Here is a 23,184-nt window from a genome sequence, read left to right on the forward strand (position 1 = left end):
GGGAGAAATTCCGGAGCAAGGAAATTTGCAGGAAAGATTGATTTGCACAGGAAGATCAATTTGCCAGTAGAAGTCCAGATTTTCCAGTGGAGGCCGAGTCGATTTTCCCCGCCAGTGTGAGTTGCCAGGAGGGCAAATTTATCTGTCAGGCCGCACATGTGAGCTAGAGCAAGGTTCAAAGGGAGGCTGAATTTGTTCTGGTGGGTCGAAAAGCTTCCAGGAGGTCCTGGAGACTTGCAAAAGCGATCAGAATAATTTTCCGGAGGTTTTCCATTTAACGGCAACCTGATGTAATAGAGTTTGCTGAAGAATTTAATAAATAAAACCCTCAGCTGCAGACTGGTTTTCCCTTTGGGGTTTTTCCAGGGACATTTTTCCAAAAGTGCTGATGTTCATTATTTGTGTGTGTGCATTATTTTCTCAGTACCTGTGGCTAATTATTTTTCAGTGACATAGCAGTAGTATTTTATTCAGTATTTGCCGCAAGTATTTTGCAGAATACAAAATAATCTAAACAGATAGGTGAATAATAACCAGTTAACTGCAACAGTCTTAAAATTTTCACAGTTTATTGAAGACCCTTCTTGAAGGGAATTCCAATGAAGGAAAGGATATATGGCAACTTGCATGGTAAACTAGCCCATGCCAGTGGGGTGTTTTGCATAGGAAGAAGACATGTGACATCACTTTCATCATTGTTACACTAGTTTATTATTTTGCTGGGTGTTTTGCATCTTGGAGAGTCCATTCTGTAATAGTTTAGTCTTTTTCCCGTAATTTTGTTGCAGAATAAAGTGGATCTAGATATTGCTAAATAATATTTTATTGTAAAGGAGAATGAGCTCAAATCTATACAAGGATTTGCTCTGTCCATTTATATGGATGGTTGGATTTGGGGGGGTTCATCCGTGGAGCTTAGTTGAATATCTTTTTGAAGGCAATGAAAACTAAGGGATTTTCTAGTGAGGCATAATGTGTTGGAGCTAAATTTGCTGAATGCGAATGCTGGAAACTTCTTGCAACAAATATGTCATGAAGGGCTAATTCCTGGGTAACATTGTTCCTTTTCTTAGAAGAGCTTAATTGTGGTTAACATTGTTCCTTTCTTTAGAAGAGCTTAATTGTGGGTAACAATGTTCCTTTCTTTAGGGTCTATCTTTGTGCTTATTGCTGGAAATGTCAATGTCTTATCTTCCTTCTTAATTAAAGTTCACTGCATTATCCATCGGTAGCCTCACTCACATGTTTGGAGGTCTTCCTTCATTAGGTTTCCTCAGGATAACTTTTTGCATTTGTGGACAGCAATTCAAGGACAGCTGTAGTTTGTTTATTCCAGCTCTGTTCGGTCCTTATTTCATTAGAAACCATCTCTCCTAGTTTTATCTTTTGACTCCACTTTCCCAATGGATAGACCCTAGTTTTGCTCCACCCATTCTTCTACTTTTAATCATACATTTTCCTGGGGAAATCCCTCTTGCACTGGAGGAGAGTCAGCCTAAAGTGAGAGGAGCTACTGTGGTGACAGTCGGTAGCTCCTCTTAGTTTCTTCAAGGTCTTGCTTGTGCTTTAGGACTTATATCACATAAAGTAAGGGTTTGTGTAACAAGGGGTAGCAGTGAAAATTTTGATTTTAGAAAGTTGAACTCATGACTCTTATGATATTGACATTTATGAGTATTGAATCGTATTGTTGAGTCTTCTAGTAATATTAATCAATGAATTGCATTATTTTATGCTTTAAGTTTTACTATTTTAGATAGATTGTGGTTTTGTATTTTACAATCTTTTGATTTTTTTACATATATTATGTAACATACACTTGAACTCCAACACAACCTGATTTCAACATTTGTTATGTTCTTATTTCATTAGAAACCATCTCTCCTAGTTTTATCTTTTGACTCCACTTTCCCAATGGATAGACCCTAGTTTTGCTCCACCCATTCTTCTACTTTTAATCATACTTTTTCCTAGGGAAATCCCTCTTTCACTGGAGGAGAGTCAGCCTAAAGTGAGAGGAGCTACTGTGGTGACAGTCGGTAGCTCCTCTTAGTTTCTCCAAGGTCTTTCTTGTGCTTTAGGACTTATATCACATAAAGTAAGGGTTTGTGTAAGAAGGGGTAGCAGTGAAAATTTTGATTTTAGAAAGTTGAACTCATGACTCTTATATATTGACATTTATGAGTATTGAATCCTATTGTTGAGTCTTATAGTAATATTAATCAATGAATTGTATTATTTTATGCTCTAAGTTTTACTATTTAGTATTTTACATAGATTTTGGTTTTGTATTTTACAATCTTTTGATTTTTTACATATATTATGTAACGTACACTTGAACTCCAAGACAACCTGATTTCAACATTTGCATCCACGTCTCTGAACCCACACCCACCAGCCCTGACAACTTAGCAGCGACATAATTCTTTTAAGACATGAAAATATAAACTATATTGAGTGTTATATGTAAGTCAATTAATTTCCACTTAATATTAGTATGTATTTTGATATATACCTATGAATTTCTCATTTGCAACTATTGATGCTGACCTACAATGTTTGATTAAAAACTATTAATTTTGGCCTGAGCTCATCACGGGCCATGAGATAATAAGGGGAAATCAATCCTATGACCTTACCTGTGGTGGCAGGGAAAATAAAGATTTTTTTACCATGGAGATGAAATGCTTCACTTGGCTCCTAATATATTTAATTCTGAATAGTTTCTGTGGTTTGCATATGGTATTTTGAACTTGAGCCATGTAACCATGGTCAGTCTATCATGAAGAACATTGTTCTGCTCTCTAATTCGATTCTTTATTTCTGATCTGCTTTAACTGGAGTTTTTTGAAACAGCCACTTGCAGATGCTATACATTATAAAAACTATGATGTGTGCAAGCTTTTGGAGGAAAATGGTGCAGTGCTGCCGGTAGTTTCTTGTGTGCTTTATTTTAAGATTCAGAATGTCTGTTTTGATTCATCAAATTTTGATAAAGATTGGTAAATTTTTACATTTGACAGTTTATCTTTAGTGTAATTTTGAAGATACATCTCACTGGTGTTTCTTATAATTAAAATTTAACATGTAGAGGGCTCCTATGCATGTCACAAATGAACATGACATTCCGGAGTACGAAGTTGATCCCAAGGAGTTGGATCTTAGAAACAGTGTTCAAATTACAAAGGTAATTTTGAGAATGAATGATTCCTGAATTATTTTTAAATACTGAAGCTTTTATTGAGATGTAACATCTTATCTCGAGAAATCTCCACTACAGACCTGCATGGAATGCTCAATAGAACTAACACAACTAATAATCCTTACTCATAAAAGCATGCATTTGTGCAGGCTAAAGCATTGTTAATTTTTTACCACTCCTTTATCCTGTTATTTCACACCATGCAGGGAACATACCGAATTGGATTATGGCGGGGGATACGAGTTGCTGTAAAGACATTTGGTGAGGACGTCCTTACGGATGGTGAAAAGGTGTAAGTAATTCATTTTGTTTTAACAATGAGCTACTTCAGAGGTTAGATGAGTTACTAGTTTTTTAGGTTGCCTATTTTTCTAAGTTTTTCCAAGATTTTTGGGACCATGCTTATGCTTGTCAATATTTCCTATAATTTTTGATATTTTCCCTGATATTTCTGATAAGTTTCTTTTTGTACTTCTGAGCTATATATTCCTTGAAATGATGTTTGCAACATTGGTTCGAAGTAACTACCTGTCATTCTTACACCTTTTTGATGATTCACCACCAGTGTGTGGCTTATGTGTAATAGAGAGAGAAATCATTTGTTGTGGCAGGAGCGCATTTAGGGATGAGTTGGCCTTATTGCAGAGAGTACGACATCCAAACGTTGTTCAGTTTTTAGGTGCTGTCACTCAGAGCATTCCCATGATGATTATCACAGAGTACTTACCAAAGGTTTGCCTTCCACATGTTGAACTGTGTCTAAAATGATCGTAGAGTATCAGTTATCTCTTTCCTGACTCAACTATCTTCCTATTCTGCCAATGCTAAACAATTTTCCCATGTTTGCTTTATTAATATTTTTATTACATTCAAGTTCAGCTTAGCTGTTGAAGTTTCAGGATTCACATTTCATATCATTGACTGCTAGTTATGAAGAAGCTATGACAACACTTCATCACCAGTGAAAAGTGGTTTAGCTTGATAAAATTTGTAGTCATCTTGGTGCCCTGTTGTATAGTGGCAAGATTCTTGACTCTGTTTTGGCCTTTGCACTTCAAAAAGTTAATCATTTGCTTGATTGAAAGCAAGAAGAATGGATTAGGTTCACAGTATATCATGTATACATTTTTAATTGAACTCTTGGACAAAACTATTTTCCCTATCAGTTTATCAATTTACAAGAGGTTAGTCATAGTACTACATTCAAACTATAGTGCAGGAATCATTTCTATATAAAGTTATAAACTCCTCTCACAAAGAATGTTGCAAATTTTTATGGAATTAGATGATGGTTGTTTAATTTTATTGTTCTAAGCTGCAAGGATAGGGATATTGAAATATATAGGGAAACATGTATAGATATACGAGATGGCTAGATGATCTGAATTGGATCCACATGGAATCATCAAATTGTTAATGGCTCTGGCTAATGCAAGGCGCTGAAGACAAGTGCTGGATTTCGGGAAAGCTGAATAGTTGGGGATGCTGGCCTTCAAGATGATCCCCTTGTAAACCACAATCTTTTATAAACTCAGGCACAACAAATTAGAAGGGTTTCTTTGGCGAATTAGAGAGGGAATAGCGCTATAAAATTCCCGTGAGATGAAAAGGAATGATCCAGAACCAAACTTCATTGTAATCTGCAAATTGCTGAGAAACAAAGACTGCCCATAGCCATTTGATCCTGGAGTTGTGTTTTTCATTTGGGTTTCTCCAGAGTAATTTTTGTTGTTCACTGTGTTAAATGCTTGTGTAATTTAAATTTGGTTCTATGCTATGTTCCAGTTTATTATAATGAAAGTTAGAGTCTGTAGAAATGTCAGTTGTTGCTCGCAATCGATTTTCATTAACTGTTTTATTGACCACAACAGCCAGCCAACTTAGACAGTCCATCTATTTGTTTAAGATAAGACCAATGACTACAATGAAAGAACTGTTGCCACAGTATTCATTCCCCATCTGTGTTGCTAATTTTATTCCCTCTGATTTAGCATCGTGCCTCTTCTCCAGGTCGTTCGGCACTTGATAGAACCTGTATACACTTACTATGAATTGCAAATCAGCTAATTATTCATCTGAATCAGTTCCTGTGCACAGAATATGGTTTGCTTTGAGAACCATATGGATGCATTGTTTTGTTTGTTAATGCATGCACAACTAGATGTGTTCTGTGAAGATAATCACAGCAGCACTGTTCAGATGAAGTGGATTAGCCTGGATAGTGCGCCTTAGGTGTCATGAAAGAAAATTTAGAGCTAAACATATAATTGAAAATCATGAAGGCATCGTCATAAATTATAGCATCTTGGGGACACAATAACCACATAGATACCACCGCACGACACAATCAATTAATGTGTCAATCTGGTGATGTCATATGTAGTAGGGGTTTATGGTTGTTAGGTTCTCCAACACTGCCTTAGATCACTTCCACAGGTACCTCAATCAATCTTATTAGATGCAAACACATTCCCTTTGCAGCAGCAAATTCAAATTGCAATCAAGCACTCCTACAAGCAATCAAATGACATTTTCTCAGTACACCATAATTAATAAATGATTACTCTACATGACAACTTCAATATACGACTTCCAGGATTTATGGATCGTGCTGCAACTCAACACCATAGTATAGCCAATCGAATGAAGTGGACTTATTTCTTGGCACAAAGGTTTCAAGTGCTAATTACTACACAAATTATTCTGTCCATGACATGAACCGCCATAACCCCATGGATTAAAAATGCTCCCCATGGACCATTTTTATTCTCGAGCTAGTGACACAAAAACCACCATATTCTCATGCGGTGGCAATTTATTTTTCGTGAAGAATTATTAATTAATACCAACGCTAACATCAAGCTTCACCATGTTCGTTATGCTCCATGCATGGCTAATTTTGACTCAACCAAATTCTAAATTCTATTTCAAAGTGTGTATTATTTGATCCACAAAGAACACCTACTATCAAATTTGCAGCTCAAACCAACTCTACATTTCTTCTTCTAACCTGACATCTACCAACACTTTATTTCCCATTGATTGCAACAAGCAATCCTCCATTTCATCATCATCAATAGATACAAAGCTATAAGAGGTTTAATTGGATAATTGGAGCACACATCTCCATTAGTACAATTGCTCCATGGATCTCATCACATACATCTTTTCCAATCCATTTTTCTTCACAATCTAGGTTGTTGATCTCATATTCAAGGATAGGGACAATCACTTGTCTATATTGATAGCATCAACATTCATAATCTTTGTCTCTTACACTCACCCTACAAAGAGCATTATTGAACGCCATATCTAGGGGAGTCCACAATTGTTAACCGCATGAACATAATCTGTTTTGTTGACCACATACCATGAGCAATTCATATCTAGAGCACATCAACATGCACCACACACCATGTAAAAACTTGAATTTTAAGCAAATATCTATCCTATTTTGGAGATACACCACTCTCATTGTAGGATCATTACATCAACACTGTCTACAATCACTAGACATGGGTAGTTTTATATATACATGTCAATTATGGCCTTACACAGTTACTGTCATGTACAACGTGTTAGAAAATCAAGGGTAAAGAGATTTTCTTACTTGGTAATTACTCGCGATTAATTAGTCTTCTTTCTTTTGATTATCAATGTTCCTTTTTCATCAAGTAATTACACAAATTGTTCATCCAAGATCACATATAAGAGACACATGAATTTAGGCTTTCAAGCCAGGGCAAAACCCCTCAATAGGGTAAAACCCAACGATCCTCTTCTTATTGAATCAATTCACAATGAGATATGAAGACCAAAGACTCCCTCCAAGTCGACCCTCCTCTTCAAGTCAAAGTCAGAAGTTGAATCACAACAAAATTCTGTGGCTTCCAATTGCTTCCAGTATAGACCTCGACTTCCAATTACAGATCTCGGCTTCTAGTTATAGACCTCGACTTCTAATTGCAGACTTCGATTTCTAATTGTAAACTCTTGTCCAAAACTTTGTTTATAACAAGAAACACTTGGCTCTTTTCACAGATTTTCGACCCCTTTTCACAGATCTTCGCGTCTTTGATGTAGACTTAAATAACTTTAGAGTAGGTTACATACCCCGGCTTGATTAAGTTTGAAGACTTCCCTTGTTTCTCGGTTTTGCTTCACTTGACTTATTGCAGACTTCGAGTTATTTTTCTTGCTTGCACGTCCTCTCAAGAGAGTTCGAACACATGACCTTATATAGCTGTCCATGAAGCCATAACCAGGCCGACTTTATAGAGGGAGGGACGACATTGTAGATCAATCAATAAATTTTACAATAATACTAATTTTATTTCTTTCTTTACAATAGTCAAATGTGACATGAGTCTTATAAATATCTTTGACTCCTTTTGATTCTATTGAGCATGAAGAACATGCTAGATAAAAATAAAACTTGATAATAGCTTTTTCTTTCGTTATGAAAACCGACACTAGGTACATTTTCCAACACACCCTCTTAACTAGGGAGGTATTCATAATGACTCAATAGGTCTATCTCAAGATGAAATATTCACATAAGAAAGGATCCAGATTGATGATCATCAAAGTATCATCATAACTAGCATTTTCATATTAGCAAGGCCTTGACAAGTACACTCTATCTCTCACAAGATCATAGCGCAATGTTGGGAGGCATTTCATAGTACACTACATCACCTCACCGTGGTACATACTCCACCTAGAATACCTGGAGTATATCTATCACCAGACCATTTCCCTCAAGGAAATGTCTGTCCATCGAACCATTCTTATCCAAGTCCATGTGGCTTAGGATCTCCATCCTAATCCATCCCATTACATGACTCAAGAATGTCTGTCCAAGATGCTTATTCAATCCATCGTTCTCCTTATTCACGTCCATGTACTTGACTTAGGACACCTGTCCTAATCTGTCACAATACTTGACACAAGGAGAACCAAGCTAATTCAAATCATCATTCTTCCTATCCACGATGACACAGGGAGAACCGGTGTCCAACCTTACTCCCTCTCATCCTCAGAGGAGAAATTTACTCCCTCTCAACTAAGGAGAATCCGTCAACAAGCCTCAACTACTTGTAATTGTAGCTTTCCTCAATCAACCCTATTATTATTGAGATTACTCATCTTGCAATTCCTAGGGCTCCAAATACATCTCCTAACAAATCATTATCCGGTTCTTGAGGTCTTCATCTATAACATTCTCAACCCTCTCCGCTATTACTTCCTTTTCAGTCACTCATCAATTACAACTCAAATAAATTTTCCCTCTAGCTGCTTTTCTTGCTTCTCCAAGATAGCTAATTTTTTAGGGACTTCACCAAATTGCATTCTAGCATATATAAGGTTGCTTCACTATCTCTATTCATAGGCTAGATAGTCTATTTTTAGTGGCATGTCTCATCAATGTTACTCCACAAAAAGGTCTTTATAATATATCTCTTTTGAACAATGATTATGTTGAAATATGTAACTAGGTTTTGTCTTCATAATGACATATGTAATCATGATTTTATGTATTTTTTGTAAAGAGAAATAAATTTATTATTGTTATTCTTGAGGCATGGGTTTTGTTACCGCTCAAACTAGCAGAGGACCTAAAGGGTGATCCCTAAAGGGAAAATGCTAGGCCAAGGGCATCAAATGGAGACTTAGCCCACTGTCACCTCTGCTAAGGCTCCCTTTTATTTACAGACTTTCACCCATGGGAGGAGACCCGACATAATATGGGGTCACCGATGAAGGATTAGTTAATGAATTGATGTGGAGTGACCCAAACAATCCCTTTCCCAATAGAGTTGGAAGGATAAGGCTTGCCTGCTTCCTAAGCAAAGTACAAGGTCTTTTACGGAAAGGAGAGAGGGATTCAAGGGTTAGGTTTATGGGATATGACTTATGAAGGAACTTCCCAATCCCTAAAATCCTTATTGTAATTGGTATCCTGGATGGTTCTTGAAGAATTGTCTTTTCAAAGGATTGGGACCACATGGGACCAAGTGGACCCGGTCTAGGATAGGGGGAATGAGTATAGCAACCAATGGTGTTCTTACCTTAGACAAGGTGGGGAAAGGATCAAAGAAATATTTTTCACTTCAAGGTGTTGATTTGATCCTATGAGGTACTAGCCTTGGGGATGTTAAGGCAAAATTTGATCCTGGAGCAAGGGCTTGGATTTTCTCCCAACTCCACTGTCTGAATGGCTTCAAAATTGGAGGAGACCTTGAGGAAACACCAACACAGGAGACCCTAGGAGATCGAAAGTTTTGGAGGGCTAACTTGTTGGGAAATTTGTTAAACACACATGGGCAGCAAGAGTATCAACATGAGAATACATCTTTTATTAACAACTGATATACATGTATAATACATTGTTTGACCGTTGGGTTTCACATCCCAAGGTCTCTTGGACTCCTTTTGTCTATTCAGCTTCCACACTAACCCATTGAGGATTAAGTGTCCAACATTCCCCCCCTTAATCCGAAGGGTTATGTATGAGTCCAAGAAGAGAGCTGTAATACAAAATGTGCAAAAATGCATGGCAGCACTAGGCTGAATGTGTTCTCTGAAATGTTGGTATAAAGGGCGGTGGTTTAAGGATGACCACCAACACTGGAACGCTTAGTGCAATTCCTGGAACTCTTCCAAAATTGGCAAGAAGCTGAAGTCTTATGCTAGAGGAAGTGCTCCTATTGTTTTGAAGAGGGAAACCTTCAACCATGAAAGGGAGGTCTCACCCCGCATAAAAGGGAGAAATTCAACCTGAAAAGGGAAGTCTCAACCTGTGATGGTTTAAGGATGACCAACAACTCTGGAATGCTTAATGCAATTCTTGGAACTCTTCCAAAACTGGGAAGAAGATGAAGTCTTCTGCTAGAGGAAGTGTTCTCAATTTTGTTCCTGGAATTCTTTTGAAGCTGGCAAGAAACCGAAGTCTTCTGCTAGAGGAAGTGTCCCAGATTACCAACTGAAGGCATGCCCAGATTACCATTTTTGTTTCTGGCTACAACTCTGAAACTGGTGTGGCAGGTTGTGTCTCAAGCTCGCTTGATGTGACTTTGAAGCTTGTAGATGACCATCATTTCCTCCCTTGTCAGATACAAGGTGAGATGATGGAGAAAACTCAATTGCAAGACTGTTCAATACTCTGGAACAAGTTCTGACATGTGATTGGAATATCTTCTTGGCTGTTGATGCCCATTGCCAAGAAGCGATTGTAATATTCCTAATTAGCCATTGCTAACTAGAATATTCGATTTTGCTCAATTTTGCCTTTTATAGTTATTTATAAATAAAAAGGTGAGGAAAGGGGGACATAACTCACTTTTTGAATAAAGTCACTCCCTAGTAGCACAACGTTGTAACTTAAAAGGGGAGCCAAGGGGGCCAAAGGACCACGTAGAGAAGGGGGCCCACGTAGACACTTGGAGGGACTACGCAGATGGAGAGGAGCACGTGGCAAGAGAGAGGCTACGTTGGAGGAGGTGGGCCTTAGGGTTTTGAGAGAGGCCAACGCTATAAAGGAGAGAGGAGCCTCCTCATTTTGGCATTTGATTATGTTGCATTTGAGCTAGTCACTTCGACTTAGAGCATGCTGGCTGTTTAGCCTGTTTGTAGCACTGTTTAGTGCATCGAGTGTCTCCGTTCGGAGATCTCACCCTTAGCCCCGGGGGACTTCGAGTGCCTGCTCGGGCAAGGTAGTTTCATTAGTCTTTTGCAGGAGGATCGATCTTTGGAGTTGAGGAGGAACTGAGCATTTTGATGACTATGCAGTCTTGAGAGAGGAGGACGCAGTCTCTTTTGGTAGGAGCTCCGGATTGGGTTTATGTGGAGGATTTGAGCTTGGAGATTGAGCAAGGGATCAGCCCTTGCATATTGGAGGATTTTGGCAGAGTCTCGGGCAGAGTTTTGTAGGATTCTCTTTAGTGGCAGCGTAGAGCTTTGAGGGATAGCGTAGATCCTCAAGGGGGTGATTTGCGGGGGTCAGCTATTTCAGAAAAGCTTTCTGGGCTTTTCTGGGTTTATTGAGCAGAGGCTGATTCTAGAGTTTCAACATTTTCTGGGGAGGGTAACAACCCCGAATCCTCCCTTGATTCCAGCGATAGCAGCAGCACAACAGTTCTCCGGCAGCTTGGACGCAGTTCAGAGAGAGGCCATTTCCTTACCATTCTGAGTGTATTTCTTCACTTGCCTTATGCAGGTCGAGGTGCTATCTTTCTGATCACCTCTTGTACTCTGCTCATTACTCAGTATAATAAAATGGCTTAGCATTTCTCTCTGCATTTCTTGAGTATCTGCTTATATTCCATGTATACATTATTGTATGTTGCACTACTATTATTTTTATCTCTTTGAGCTTTTCCGGCTACTATACCACTTGTGTGTTTTTCTCCTATACTCTTAGACAGAGTCTAGAAAGGGCCAGGTAGCCTCTAGATCTCGTCCTCTTCTCAGAGGCGACATATGTGGTGAACGCCCTCCCAGTCCATCTCTGGTTGGAGTTCGCTTGTGTTTGAGGGATATCCTTGAAAAGGGATATTACAGTGATCCATCCAAGATGAATCTTTGTTCTTGCAGGACATTTGTTTCTGAAGCATCTATGTGAAGAATGGGTGGGTTTATGACAGTGTTTACATGGATGAAGATCAAAACAATGATCTTTCAAATGGCCAACTTGGTCACAGTGTTGGCATTTCACAATCTGTTGTTGTTGTTGTTGTTGCTGTGGAAGAGGGGCAGAGTCTGGAACAGCTGGAGGTGAACTGTCATAAAGGAAACTAGCACTCTGAAACTGAATGGGCTTTGAGTAGTGTGGAATATGAAAGGACAAGTCCTTCTCATATCCAAGATCAATTCTGTGCTTGTTGTGGACAAGTTGTTCCCAAGGTCTGATGATGGGCTTGGGAAGTGCAGACTGAGTTTCTGCATTTGCATGTACCACTGCTGCTTTATTGGGTACTAAATCTGAACCAACTATAAGATTATTGACTTGCTTCTGATGGGTTGCAGTTTCAATGTTCTAAACAGAAACATGTTCAGAATGACTCCTTTGTTTTAGTTCTTCTTGCTGTAGCTGAGATTCGAGCTGCAAAAAATAAATTTTCTCTTGTGCATTTTGTAGACAGACCTGAATGTCTGTGTTATGAAACCAGCTCAAGAAAAGATAGAAAAGATAGATCAACGCCTTATAGTTCAGCCTCTTCGAGGGGGCAACCTCCTTTACATTACATAAATGAACAATTCTTGGATGATACAAATGACAAAACCTCCTTTCTATATATAGGAGTCTAAGGAGTCACAATATAATCCAGCCGACCTAACAATAATAATATAAAGCCACAAAAATAACAATAGAGGGATTCTATGGGGCACAGAAATAACAATATGGGGGTAATAGGGGCACAACAATATAAATAAGGGGTATAACTACAATAGTAATGGGGTAATCACTAGTATTATAGGGACCCAACATGCCCCTCTCCTTCAAAAAAGTGTTGTCCTCAACGCTTGAGTAGTTTTGGATACTTCTGCATAAAATTCTCATCCTCCCATGTGGAATCTTCAGCGGATAAGTTCTTCCACTTGATAAGATACTCTGAAATTGATCGATTTCGTAGCTGTCGAGTTCTTGTTTCTGTGACTGCTTCCGGTTCCAATATAATTTTTCCTTCCTCGTCAAGTTCTGGCAATATTGTTTGAATTGGGAGCTTGTCACCTATAACCTTCTTTAAACATGAAACATGGAAAACTGGGTGCAATCGAGAAGCTGCAGGAAGCTCCAATTTGTATGCCATAGTACCAATCTTTTGCAACACCTTGTACGGACCATAATACTTTGGTGATAATTTATTATCCTTCTTAGCTTGCTTTAGGGACATTTGCTTATATGGTTGTAGCCGTAGGAATACCCAATCACCTACATCAAAACTTCTTTCACTGCGATGTTGATCTGCCTGTTGTTTCATTCTATTTTGTGCCAACACGAGGTTATCCTTTAAGAGTTGGAGGACTTGTTGTTGATGTTCGATGTGATGTTCCACTGCCTGAACCTTAGAATTTTCTCTTAAATATGATGTGATGGATGGTGGTTGATACCCATAAAGTGCCATAAATGGGGTCATTTTTGTTGCTGTATGGAAGGAAGTGTTATACCACCATTCAGCCAGAGGCAACCATTTGACCCATTGTGTCTGTTTATCAGATACAAAGCAACGAAGATATCCTTCCAAACATTTGTTTACTATCTCAGTTTGCCCATCAGATTGAGGATGATAAGATGAGCTATGAGCTAACTGAGTACCAAGACAAGAAAATAATTCTGTCCAAAAATTTCCAGTGAAAATGGGATCTCTGTCACTTACAATAATCTTTGGGTTTCCATGTAGCTTTTGAACTGTTTCCATAAATGCAGTAGAAACTGTACTGGCTTTAAATGGATGTGATAATGCACAAAAGTGTGCATACTTGGTAAGTCTGTCAACTACCACCATGATGACACTCTTTCCCTCAGACTTGGGTAAACCTGTGATAAAATCCATTGAAACCTCCTCCCAACGTTGGCTTGGAATGGATAAAGGTTGTAATAGACCCGGTGTCTTAATTGTTTCAACTTTATTTTGCTGGCAAACCAAACATTCCGCCACAAACTTTTGAATATCTGATTTAAGGCCATCCCAAAAAAATTCCTTCTTAACCCTGTGGTAAGTTTTTAAAAATCCTGAGTGCCCTCCTAAGGGAGAAGTGTGCAATTCCATAAGAATCTTTTGTTTTAGCTGGGAATTCTTACAGAGGTATAAGCGATCTTTGTACCATAACGAATCATTTTGCCAGCTAAATGTATCAGAAGTACTGGAATCTTGTTGTAGCTTTCGAATAAGTGCCCACACTTCTTCGTCATTCTTCCATTCCTCCCTTGCTTCGTTTATCCAATCTGGTTGGATAATAGAAATGGCACACAACAATGCTTCCACATCCTCATCCTTTCTTGAGAGTGCATCTGCCACCACATTTTGCTTCCCTTTTTTGTAGATGATTTCAAAGTCATAACCCAACATCTTTGTGACCCACTTTTGTTGCTCTTCAGAGGATAATCTTTGTTCTAAAAAGTATTTAAGGCTATCATGATCCGTTTTTACCTTGAAGTGTCTTCCCATTAGGTAGGGTCGCCATTTCTTAAGTGCATGGAGTATTGCCAACATTTCCTTCTCATAAATAGCTTTGCTTAAAAACTTTCCCTTGATTGGACGACTTTCAAAAGCAATGGGTCTTTCATCTTGCATTAGAACAGCACCAATTCCATTTCCTGAAGCATCACATTCCACAATAAAGGTTTTTGTGAAGTCCGGTGTAGCTAAGACCGGTGCTTGGCACATTGCCTCTTTAAGATGTTCAAAGGCCTTTGTTGCTTCCGGAGTCCATGAAAATGAATCTTTCTTCAATAATGTTGTTAGAGGTGCTGCTATTCTCCCATAATTCTTAACAAACTTGCGATAATACCCTGTCAACCCAAGAAATCCTCGCAGATGCTTTATGGATGTGGGGATTTTCCATTCCTTAATGGCTTTAATTTTGCTAGGGTCTACCTTAACTCCTTCATGAGATACAATATGACCCAAATATTCCACCTCCTGGACTCCAAAGAAACATTTGGATCTTTTTGCATATAATTGTTTCTCCTCCAATAGTTGTAGCACCCTGTCAACATGTTCAACATGATCCTTCCAAGACTTGCTGTAGATTAGTATATCATCAAAAAATACTAACACAAATTTTCTAAGGAATGGTTTGAAAATTGAATTCATCAAACCTTGAAATGTTGAAGGTGCATTGGTAAGGCCAAAAGGCATGACCAAAAATTCATAATGACCCTCATGAGTTCTAAATGCCGTTTTCGGAATGTCTTCAATCTTCATTCTGATTTGATGATATCCCGAACGAAGATCCAACTTGGTGAAGTAAATTGATCCATGCAATTCATCCAGTAATTCATCAATAACAGGAATGGGGAACTTATCTTTAATAGTGAGCTTGTTGAGCTCCCTATAATCCGGACACATGCGCCATGATCCATCCTTCTTGTGCACCAATACTACTGGAGCTGAGAAAGAACTTTGACTCGGTTGAATTATACCAGCCTCTAGCATTTCTGCAACCATACGTTCAATTTCACTTTTTTGGACATAGGGATATCTGTACGGCCTGATGTTTGGAGGAACACTTCCTGGAATCAGATGAATAGCATGATCATGATCACGCATAGGTGGGAGACCTTTTGGAGTCTCAAATACCTTGGAATGATTGTCCAGGACTTTTTGGAGATCTGGAGAAATAGATGATTCCAATGTGGAAACATCTAGCGAACATAATTGTGCAATTACACCTCTTTGCTCCTTTTTTAGAAGCTTTGTCATGCCATTAGAGCTGATTATCTTTCCTGGTTTCCCTGCAATACCCCTTAATTCAACTTCCTTTCCTTTCGTAGAAAATTTGATGAAAAGTTCTTGAAAATTAAAAGCTATTGTACCCAAGGATTGTAGCCATTGGACTCCTAGTACAACATCGACACCTCCCATTGGAATGGAAAGCATTGGGCTAGTCAATACATATTCTCCCATGGATAGCTTGATATTATGGCACTTTCCAGAGCAATTTATTGTTCCTCCATTTGCAATCATCACTTGACACTCTGGTGCTGGATATAGGAAGCAATTCAATTCTTTTGCTACCCTACAATGAATAAAATTGTGGGTGCTTCCTGAATCAATCAACACTATTACCTTTTTCTTCTTGATTTGTCCTTCTATCTTGATGGTTTGAGGAGTGGTAATTCCTGCCAATGCATTACAAGATATGGTCGGATTTATTTGTTCTTCATCTAGGCTTTGTTCCTGGAGTATATCTTCTTCTTTTGACCTTTCTTGCTCCTTTTCTTCTTCCTCTTCACAATCTATGTAGAATAATTTCTTCTCAGCACACTTATGACCTTTAGTGTATTTGCTATCACAACTGTAACAAAGCCCTTTTGCTCTTTTTTCTTCCAATTGTTGTGGTGTCAACCTTATAGGTTGTGGAAGACTAGGGGCAACAACACTTCCGTCTTTATAGTTGTGAGTGGTATGCTTCCTGGTTGCCATAATTTTGCTTTCCATTTTTCTTGCTAACCTGAATGCCTTCTCTAATGAATCAGGTTCCCAAAGGCGAACATCATGTTGGATATTATCCTTTAAAGACCCTATGAACACATCAATCCTATGCTCCTCTGGAATATCTTTTACCCTTATGTTCAATTTTTGGAACTCCTCAATGTGCTCCATTATTGAACCCTTTTGTTTGAGACTTATCAATTGGCTAAAAAAAGTGTTGCTTTTTGTATCTTCATAATGTGCTATCAATTCTTCCGTAAAAATTGCCCAAGTGATAAATTGTTTACGAGAGCAAAGCCATTGATACCATACAAACTGATTTGGTTCCAAATATACAGTTGCCATACGTACCTTTTGTGCGTTTTGCACATTATTGAGATCGAAGAATTGCTCCATCTGTAATATCCATGTGGCGGGATCCTTGCCATCAAACTTCCTCATATCGATTTTTGGAATATGGTGATTCTTCGATCCAACATTAGCGTCTATGGAATCATGATTAACATTTCTTTTGTTCTCATCATGAGTTTCCTTTACTACCTTTTCACCATTAGTGACCCTTTCTTGTAGCAACTTCTTCAATTCTTCCATGTCTGTCTTCAAATCTATCTTCAAATCTGCCATGTCTCTCTTCAAATCTGTCTTCGAATCATCCATCTTAGCTTCCATGCCCTTTATCTTAGACTCCACGCCATTTATCTTAGATTCCACGCCACTTATCTTAGCTTCTGTTAGCTTTTGTGAGCGTGACATTTGTTGCACTTGTTCTTGTAATTTTGATATATCATGTAGCATTTCTTCCTCTTCTTCATGAGTCATGCTAGAGCTTTCAGGTTCCTTACTAGGTGTTTGCATTTTCTTTCCTCGGGGCATCAGTTACCGATAATAATGCTTTACTATGCCCTTTGAATTCCGTTAAACCAAGCTTACACAAAAATTAAAAAAAAAACTACACACCTTTTTTCACTTTATAGAAGCCTGATATTGAATCTGATGTATCTCTGTAATTTTGGATCATCCAGTTCTGAAATTGCTACCTATAGTAGCCTTCTGCGTCCTCTTTCCAATGCCACAAGTCTGAGCCAAATTGGATTCTCCAAGGAAGAGTTATGTGAAATCTCCCACAGTGACTTGCTTTTAGACCGGTTCAGTAGAGCGAACTTGTACGACATGCCACGAGTCACTGTTTCAACCTTTGAATCTGAAACACACACACAAGAAACTACAGTCTGTCCTCTTTCTGTACCTTCTTACGAAATTTCAATCCGATCCCCAGAGAGAAAGTTATGACGATTTTCCCCAGGTCACCTGTTTTGAATGTAATTCAGGAGTCTGCAAAAAGACCAACTTCCTCAGATCATATCTCCGCAAATATCGCGCGAAAAGCTCTGAAATTCGGACCCAAGGTTCAGCGCGATTCCTTCTCAAATGGGTTTTTTTTGCGACTTCTGAAACGTCACAGAAAAAAAGTTATAGCGAAAATGCCATGATGACCTGTTTGGAGCAGCGAAACCCTAGAATCCAAAGCTCTGATACCAATTGTTATGAAACCAGCTCAAGAAAAGATAGAAAAGATAGATCAACGCCTTATAATTCAGCCTCTTCGAGGGGGAAACCTCCTTTACTTTACATAAATGAACAATTCTTGGATGATACAAATGACAAAACCTCCTTTCTATATATAGGAGTCTAATGAGTCACAATATAATCCAGCCGACCTAACAATAATAATATAAAGCTACAAAAATAACAATAGAGGGATTCTATGGGGCACAGAAATAACAATATGGGGGTAATAGGGGCACAACAATATAAGTAAGGGGTATAACTACAATAGTAATGGGGTAATCACTAGTATTATAGGGACCCAACAGTCTGTGAGAGAAACTTTGTTAACTTTTAATGTATCATGATTAGTAGACAATATGAGAGTTTTGAGGAACTCTAAGACTTCATTGATTCTAGCCATTTTTTCTTCAATGTTAGATTTACACTTTAAAAACTGATCACAACTACTACTCAATGCAGAAAAGTAATACCCACTCACCGTACACAGCAATATCCTTTATAAATGTGCAGCAAGTGATCAATGTGCAACCAACAAGCACCAAAATAGGAGTTTACTCATGATCAACTCTATGTTCTGACAATACAACCAACTAAACTTTTCTCCACAAAAGATTATTTTTATTTGTCAAGACAATCATAGTGTTTATACAACCCACCAAACTCTTATGCAACAATCGAATCAAGGAATCAATGCACTATAATGAGTTTTAAATACAATGCCACACTGGGGTAGCAACAACTGCAAACTTGCTTGGATCCTTCAAATACTCCTTCACTTTCAAAGCAGAAATGATGGCTATCAAAACTTCAACAATTATAACACCATGTCATGGACAGGACTTGAATGCTCATATATAAATACTTTGACTAGGATACGAACAAATATTCTCTGATCTTGCCTCTTTCTTCAAAGAAAACAATGGTCCACTATAGGAAACCCAACCGGAATAACTAAGAGAAAACCACAAAGAGTCCTGAGTTTGTATGGTTTGGTCCACTGTAGTATTTTAACAAACAGTTTGTGTATCAAATGCTCAAATCAACACAGGGTTTGAATTTACAAATCATCAAGACAACGAATAGGGGCAACATTCCAATGGACCATCTGGCACAGCTCTTGAAGACTGTGAACACATTCTACACATTTTTTTTTATTACATATGATTAGATATCGCATTAACTCACAAACGGAATTTACAATACACAGAGATAGAGGAACCTGGAATTATCTTCAGCAAGGAGGCTTTGATATATCATCCATACAAATAAGATATTCCAGCAAGGCACTCTTCAAAAGCATAGGCTCCAAATATTTGCGTACTCATCTTCCTTTTTCCATAGTGAATGTACAATGTTTTCTTGACAAGTAGCTACAGCAGTGAGTCTCAAATCGGATACAACCCAGGACATTAAATAACTCAAATCAGATGCCATATTGATCTATTCCCACCATTGTGAATCCTATAACGTGGATCCCATTAATCCTTATCCTATGACGTGCATCCAATCAAATGTTCATTGAAAATTCATAGAAACATTCTTCATATTTGACATTTCAAATTCAAACATTCATAAAAACAGCTGTCATATTTGACAATTTCAAATTCAAAGTGAAGTGCCCTTTCTATTTTCGTTTTTTACCTGCGTACCTTTGCACCATTCATTTACATGTATATCGCTGCAATACCCCTGCAGGGGCTCTGCCCCCTCTTGCTCTTAAATAGACTAAACATTCTCAAAAAAGTCACTCTGTGTGAACACCAAGCTAGGCGTTCTGGACAGTTTTCTACCTTTGAATTACCAAGAACCCATGTCAATTACCAAGAACCCATGTCGGCCTTTTGTACAGTTTCTCTTTTCGCATTCAACTTAACAGTAGTTTAGGTGTCTCCAAGTAGTAGGTGATAACTCACGAGCATGCAGGACCGTCGTGCATAATACGGTACAAACACCCAGCTAGGCGTTCAAAACTTTATAGCGCATTCAACAGAGGTATATACAACACTCCAACAGAGGTATGTTTTTTTTTTGTCAAAAAACTCTTACAATTGCAAACCCAGAAATCCCTTGCAATTTGTCTCAGTGCAAAAACTTACATAACTCGATGCAAATGATAGGTTTGCATCTCTTCTCCTTGCTGCCGGTAACTCGTACCCCACAGCCAGCACCATTAACCACTTTGCATCAGAGGTTCATTCGATGGAGGAAGACGCAATTCATGTGACAGAGACAACGTTAACTTCCAGGTCAACTAACAGAGAGCATCATCGACATTCGCATGCGGGTGTACACCATATGCAACAAGTATGAAAAGCATGACATTGACAAACAGAAGGAGAATCAGATCTCCAGAAACAATGCCTTCGTCAAGGTTTATACCAATGCCGAGTTTGACATTGAGGCCACTAAGCAAAGTCAATGATGTCGCGAACTAATTTCACCTACTAGCTACCAATTTCCATTGTTGAAGCAGGAAATTTGACTCTCATGCTATTCCAATTTCAAGAAGTGGAGGCCAGAGTGGACCGAGCAGCAAAGAGGCACTCAGATATCAAGATAGTAAAAAATACCACTAAATTTCCAGCAATTCCAGCTAGACCACCGAGAAGAACCGTTAGAGGGCGAACTGGTCTATGCGCGGAAGATGGTAGAAGATGATTATGGCAAAGATCCCAGAGAGGACAATTATGCCCAGCCCAGGGAGCGCAAACAATGATTATGGCAGACCTTGAGCAGTAGATTATACCATTGTCAGGACAACGGATTATATGAATCAGGATGATATGAGTTACAAAGGCAGAGATACTAAAAATAGGACTTGCTCATAAAGACCATAAGACAAATGGCTCAAAGAAATTATGCAGGGCAGGAGTACGCCTGCTCTAATACCATGTTAAACACACATGGGCAGCAAGAGTATCTGAAAGAGAAAACATGAGAATACATCTTTTGTTAACAACTGATATACATTTATAGTACATTGTTTGACCGTTGGGTTTCACATCCCAAGGTCTCTTGGACTCCTTTTGTCTATTCGGCTTCCACACTAACCCATTGAGGATTAGGTGTCCAACAAAATTGATGCCCTAGGTGCCCCAACTTAGCTAGACCTAGATGAAGGTGAAGGAATGTGATTTTTGGTGACCACCTTTTGGTAGATCAGTGCCTTAGTCTTTGGGAGAATGGAGTCTATGATGAATATGAGTAGGATTTCTTGGTTCCCAGTTAAGGAGGCCTCAAGATCACTTCGCTAGCCTTCTAGGTCAAGGAGAAGCAATCTTGCAACTTTTATACTTTGATGCACAAAGGGAATGGCTTATCAAGGTCAAATTCTTTGATAGAATTACCCCTAGGAGATTTCGTTCATATTACATGGCCCATACATTGGGAGATGCTATAATAGAGACAAAATTCCACGATTTTAAGCGGTAAATGCATGTAGCAATTAGCCCTAGAACAACGAAAATCCCCGTCCAATGTATATGACAAAATAAAACAAGAATAACATTAAAAACATGTACTTACATGTAATAGAATATATCCAACCATTCACAATTGATAAGAGTGAAGCTCGAAGAGAAGATAGACCAATATCCACGCATCAAAATTCATCCATAAAGCTCCAATTCATCCTCTAGAAAAAGTGTGAAAATCTCAAGAGAGAGAAAAGATCCAATCCAAACTCATGATGAGCAAATGAGCTCATCTCACTTGTATTTATACACAAATTAGGAGTTCGATTTAGCCTCCTTGGCCTACATAAGCCCCAAAAATAAAATAATGTTCTAATAATTCAATTTTTGGTGACAAGCCCACCAAACTAGCTCATAAATGAAAAAGTAAGCCTCTCAAGAGGTGAACTGATAAAAATCTATGCATGTCGTAGGGTCCTCTAAGAGGCCTAATGAGGTCCATGGCTGCCAAAATGAAGAATAGGACCCTCAAAAGCAGTGGAAAAGGGGTTGGCCCTTGTAATAACTTGTGGTGCTCCAAATGACATGGGGGCACACAAGTGTCCTCATGGGTCTCCTAATAAATCGAAGATGCATGTAGATCGCCTGTAAGGGCTAGGATGACGGTGTAGGTGGTGCCACATCATTGTGCAAGGCCTGGATCATCTGCCAAGTGTATGGTGTAAATCTGGGGCCAGCTGGGCATGATGGATTAGGTGCATCTTCCTTGTCCAATAAGTGAACCATGAGCAATCTCTGAATGGCTGTGGGGATCCATGGAGTGCTGTTTGCTGTTGTGGAGGCCCATGGCTCTCAACGCACACCCTACAAGTGCCAATGTAGCCCTCTGAAGGATTAGGACCCTGTATAGGGAGACCAAACCCAAAATGGAGACCATCTTCAATCCTGCATAAGATTCAATGCGTTCGCTAGCCTTCCAGTACAACAAGTCATTAGAGAAATCGAGTAAATGAGCTTAGCAAATCATGAATCACAGGTGGGGACTTCATAATGGCCTGCATAATGGGCTTTGGGATGTGCCAATGTCTTCTAAGCTCCAAATGGGGTTAAACAATAATCCTATTAGGTGGTTTCTATTTCTAAAGGGGATGGCATGTGACAGATAGGTGAATGAAGTAGGGGATGAGAAGGGGCAACCCTGGGTCACATGTTGGGGTACAAAGGTAGCTAATAAGAGGAAAGCCCATACTTATAATGTATAGGAGGGAGCAATCGTGGTACATGAGGTGCCTTGGTCTTGATTTTTCCACCCTTTTTTATATGCCTTTTGCCTTTTTATGATTTTCTTTAATTACCTGCTCGGGGCTCAAGGGGTGAGAGCATGATGGATAAGATATAACAATGAATACCCCCTTTTAATGGCGGGGCGATTCATTGCCCACCAGGGGTTGGGAAAATCATGGGTTCCTATATGATGAAGGAGGTTCATAGAACCTGTAGGAACTAGGGTGATGGCTATGATGATGGTGTAGAGCTCATGTATTGGCTTTTGCCCATGTGCTAAATGTGTTTGTCTCGACCATCTTTTGCATTTTGTGGTACATTTTCCTGTTGAATGTGGCCATGCATGCTTTTAATTTTCTTTTTAGCTGCATCGACCTTCGAGCTTCATTCTAGGCCATGACCCAAGGTGTGGGAAAGGAGGAAGGGCATGCTAGCCCTATGTGGATCCAGTGGAGGAATGTGGACCCAGGTGGGAGAAATGGTGAATAGGTTAATAATGAATGGAAAGAGGGTAATATAAGCGGATAAGGGAGCGGGAACACGCAACCAAAATTGG

At 38.9% G+C, this 23,184-nt stretch overlaps 1 protein-coding gene across 2 annotated transcripts in view; it reads left to right on the plus strand.

Annotated features, from left to right (window-relative positions):
- Positions 1–23,184, plus strand: part of LOC149180832 (serine/threonine-protein kinase 12-like) — a 287,777-nt gene that overhangs the window by 33,519 nt on the left and 231,074 nt on the right. For both annotated transcript variants that reach the window (XM_089416312.1, XM_089416313.1), the window contains exons 2-5: positions 2,857–2,931; positions 3,092–3,187; positions 3,409–3,494; positions 3,814–3,934. In XM_089416312.1, coding sequence (XP_089272438.1) covers positions 2,857–2,931; positions 3,092–3,187; positions 3,409–3,494; positions 3,814–3,934 — 378 coding nt within the window. The remainder of the gene's footprint in view (positions 1–2,856; positions 2,932–3,091; positions 3,188–3,408; positions 3,495–3,813; positions 3,935–23,184) is intronic.

Source organism: Pinus tabuliformis, chromosome 3_2, assembly GCF_031772625.1.
Source record: "Pinus tabuliformis cultivar Carrire ecotype Pingquan chromosome 3_2, CPIR1, whole genome shotgun sequence".
Taxonomy (NCBI): domain Eukaryota; kingdom Viridiplantae; phylum Streptophyta; class Pinopsida; order Pinales; family Pinaceae; genus Pinus; species Pinus tabuliformis.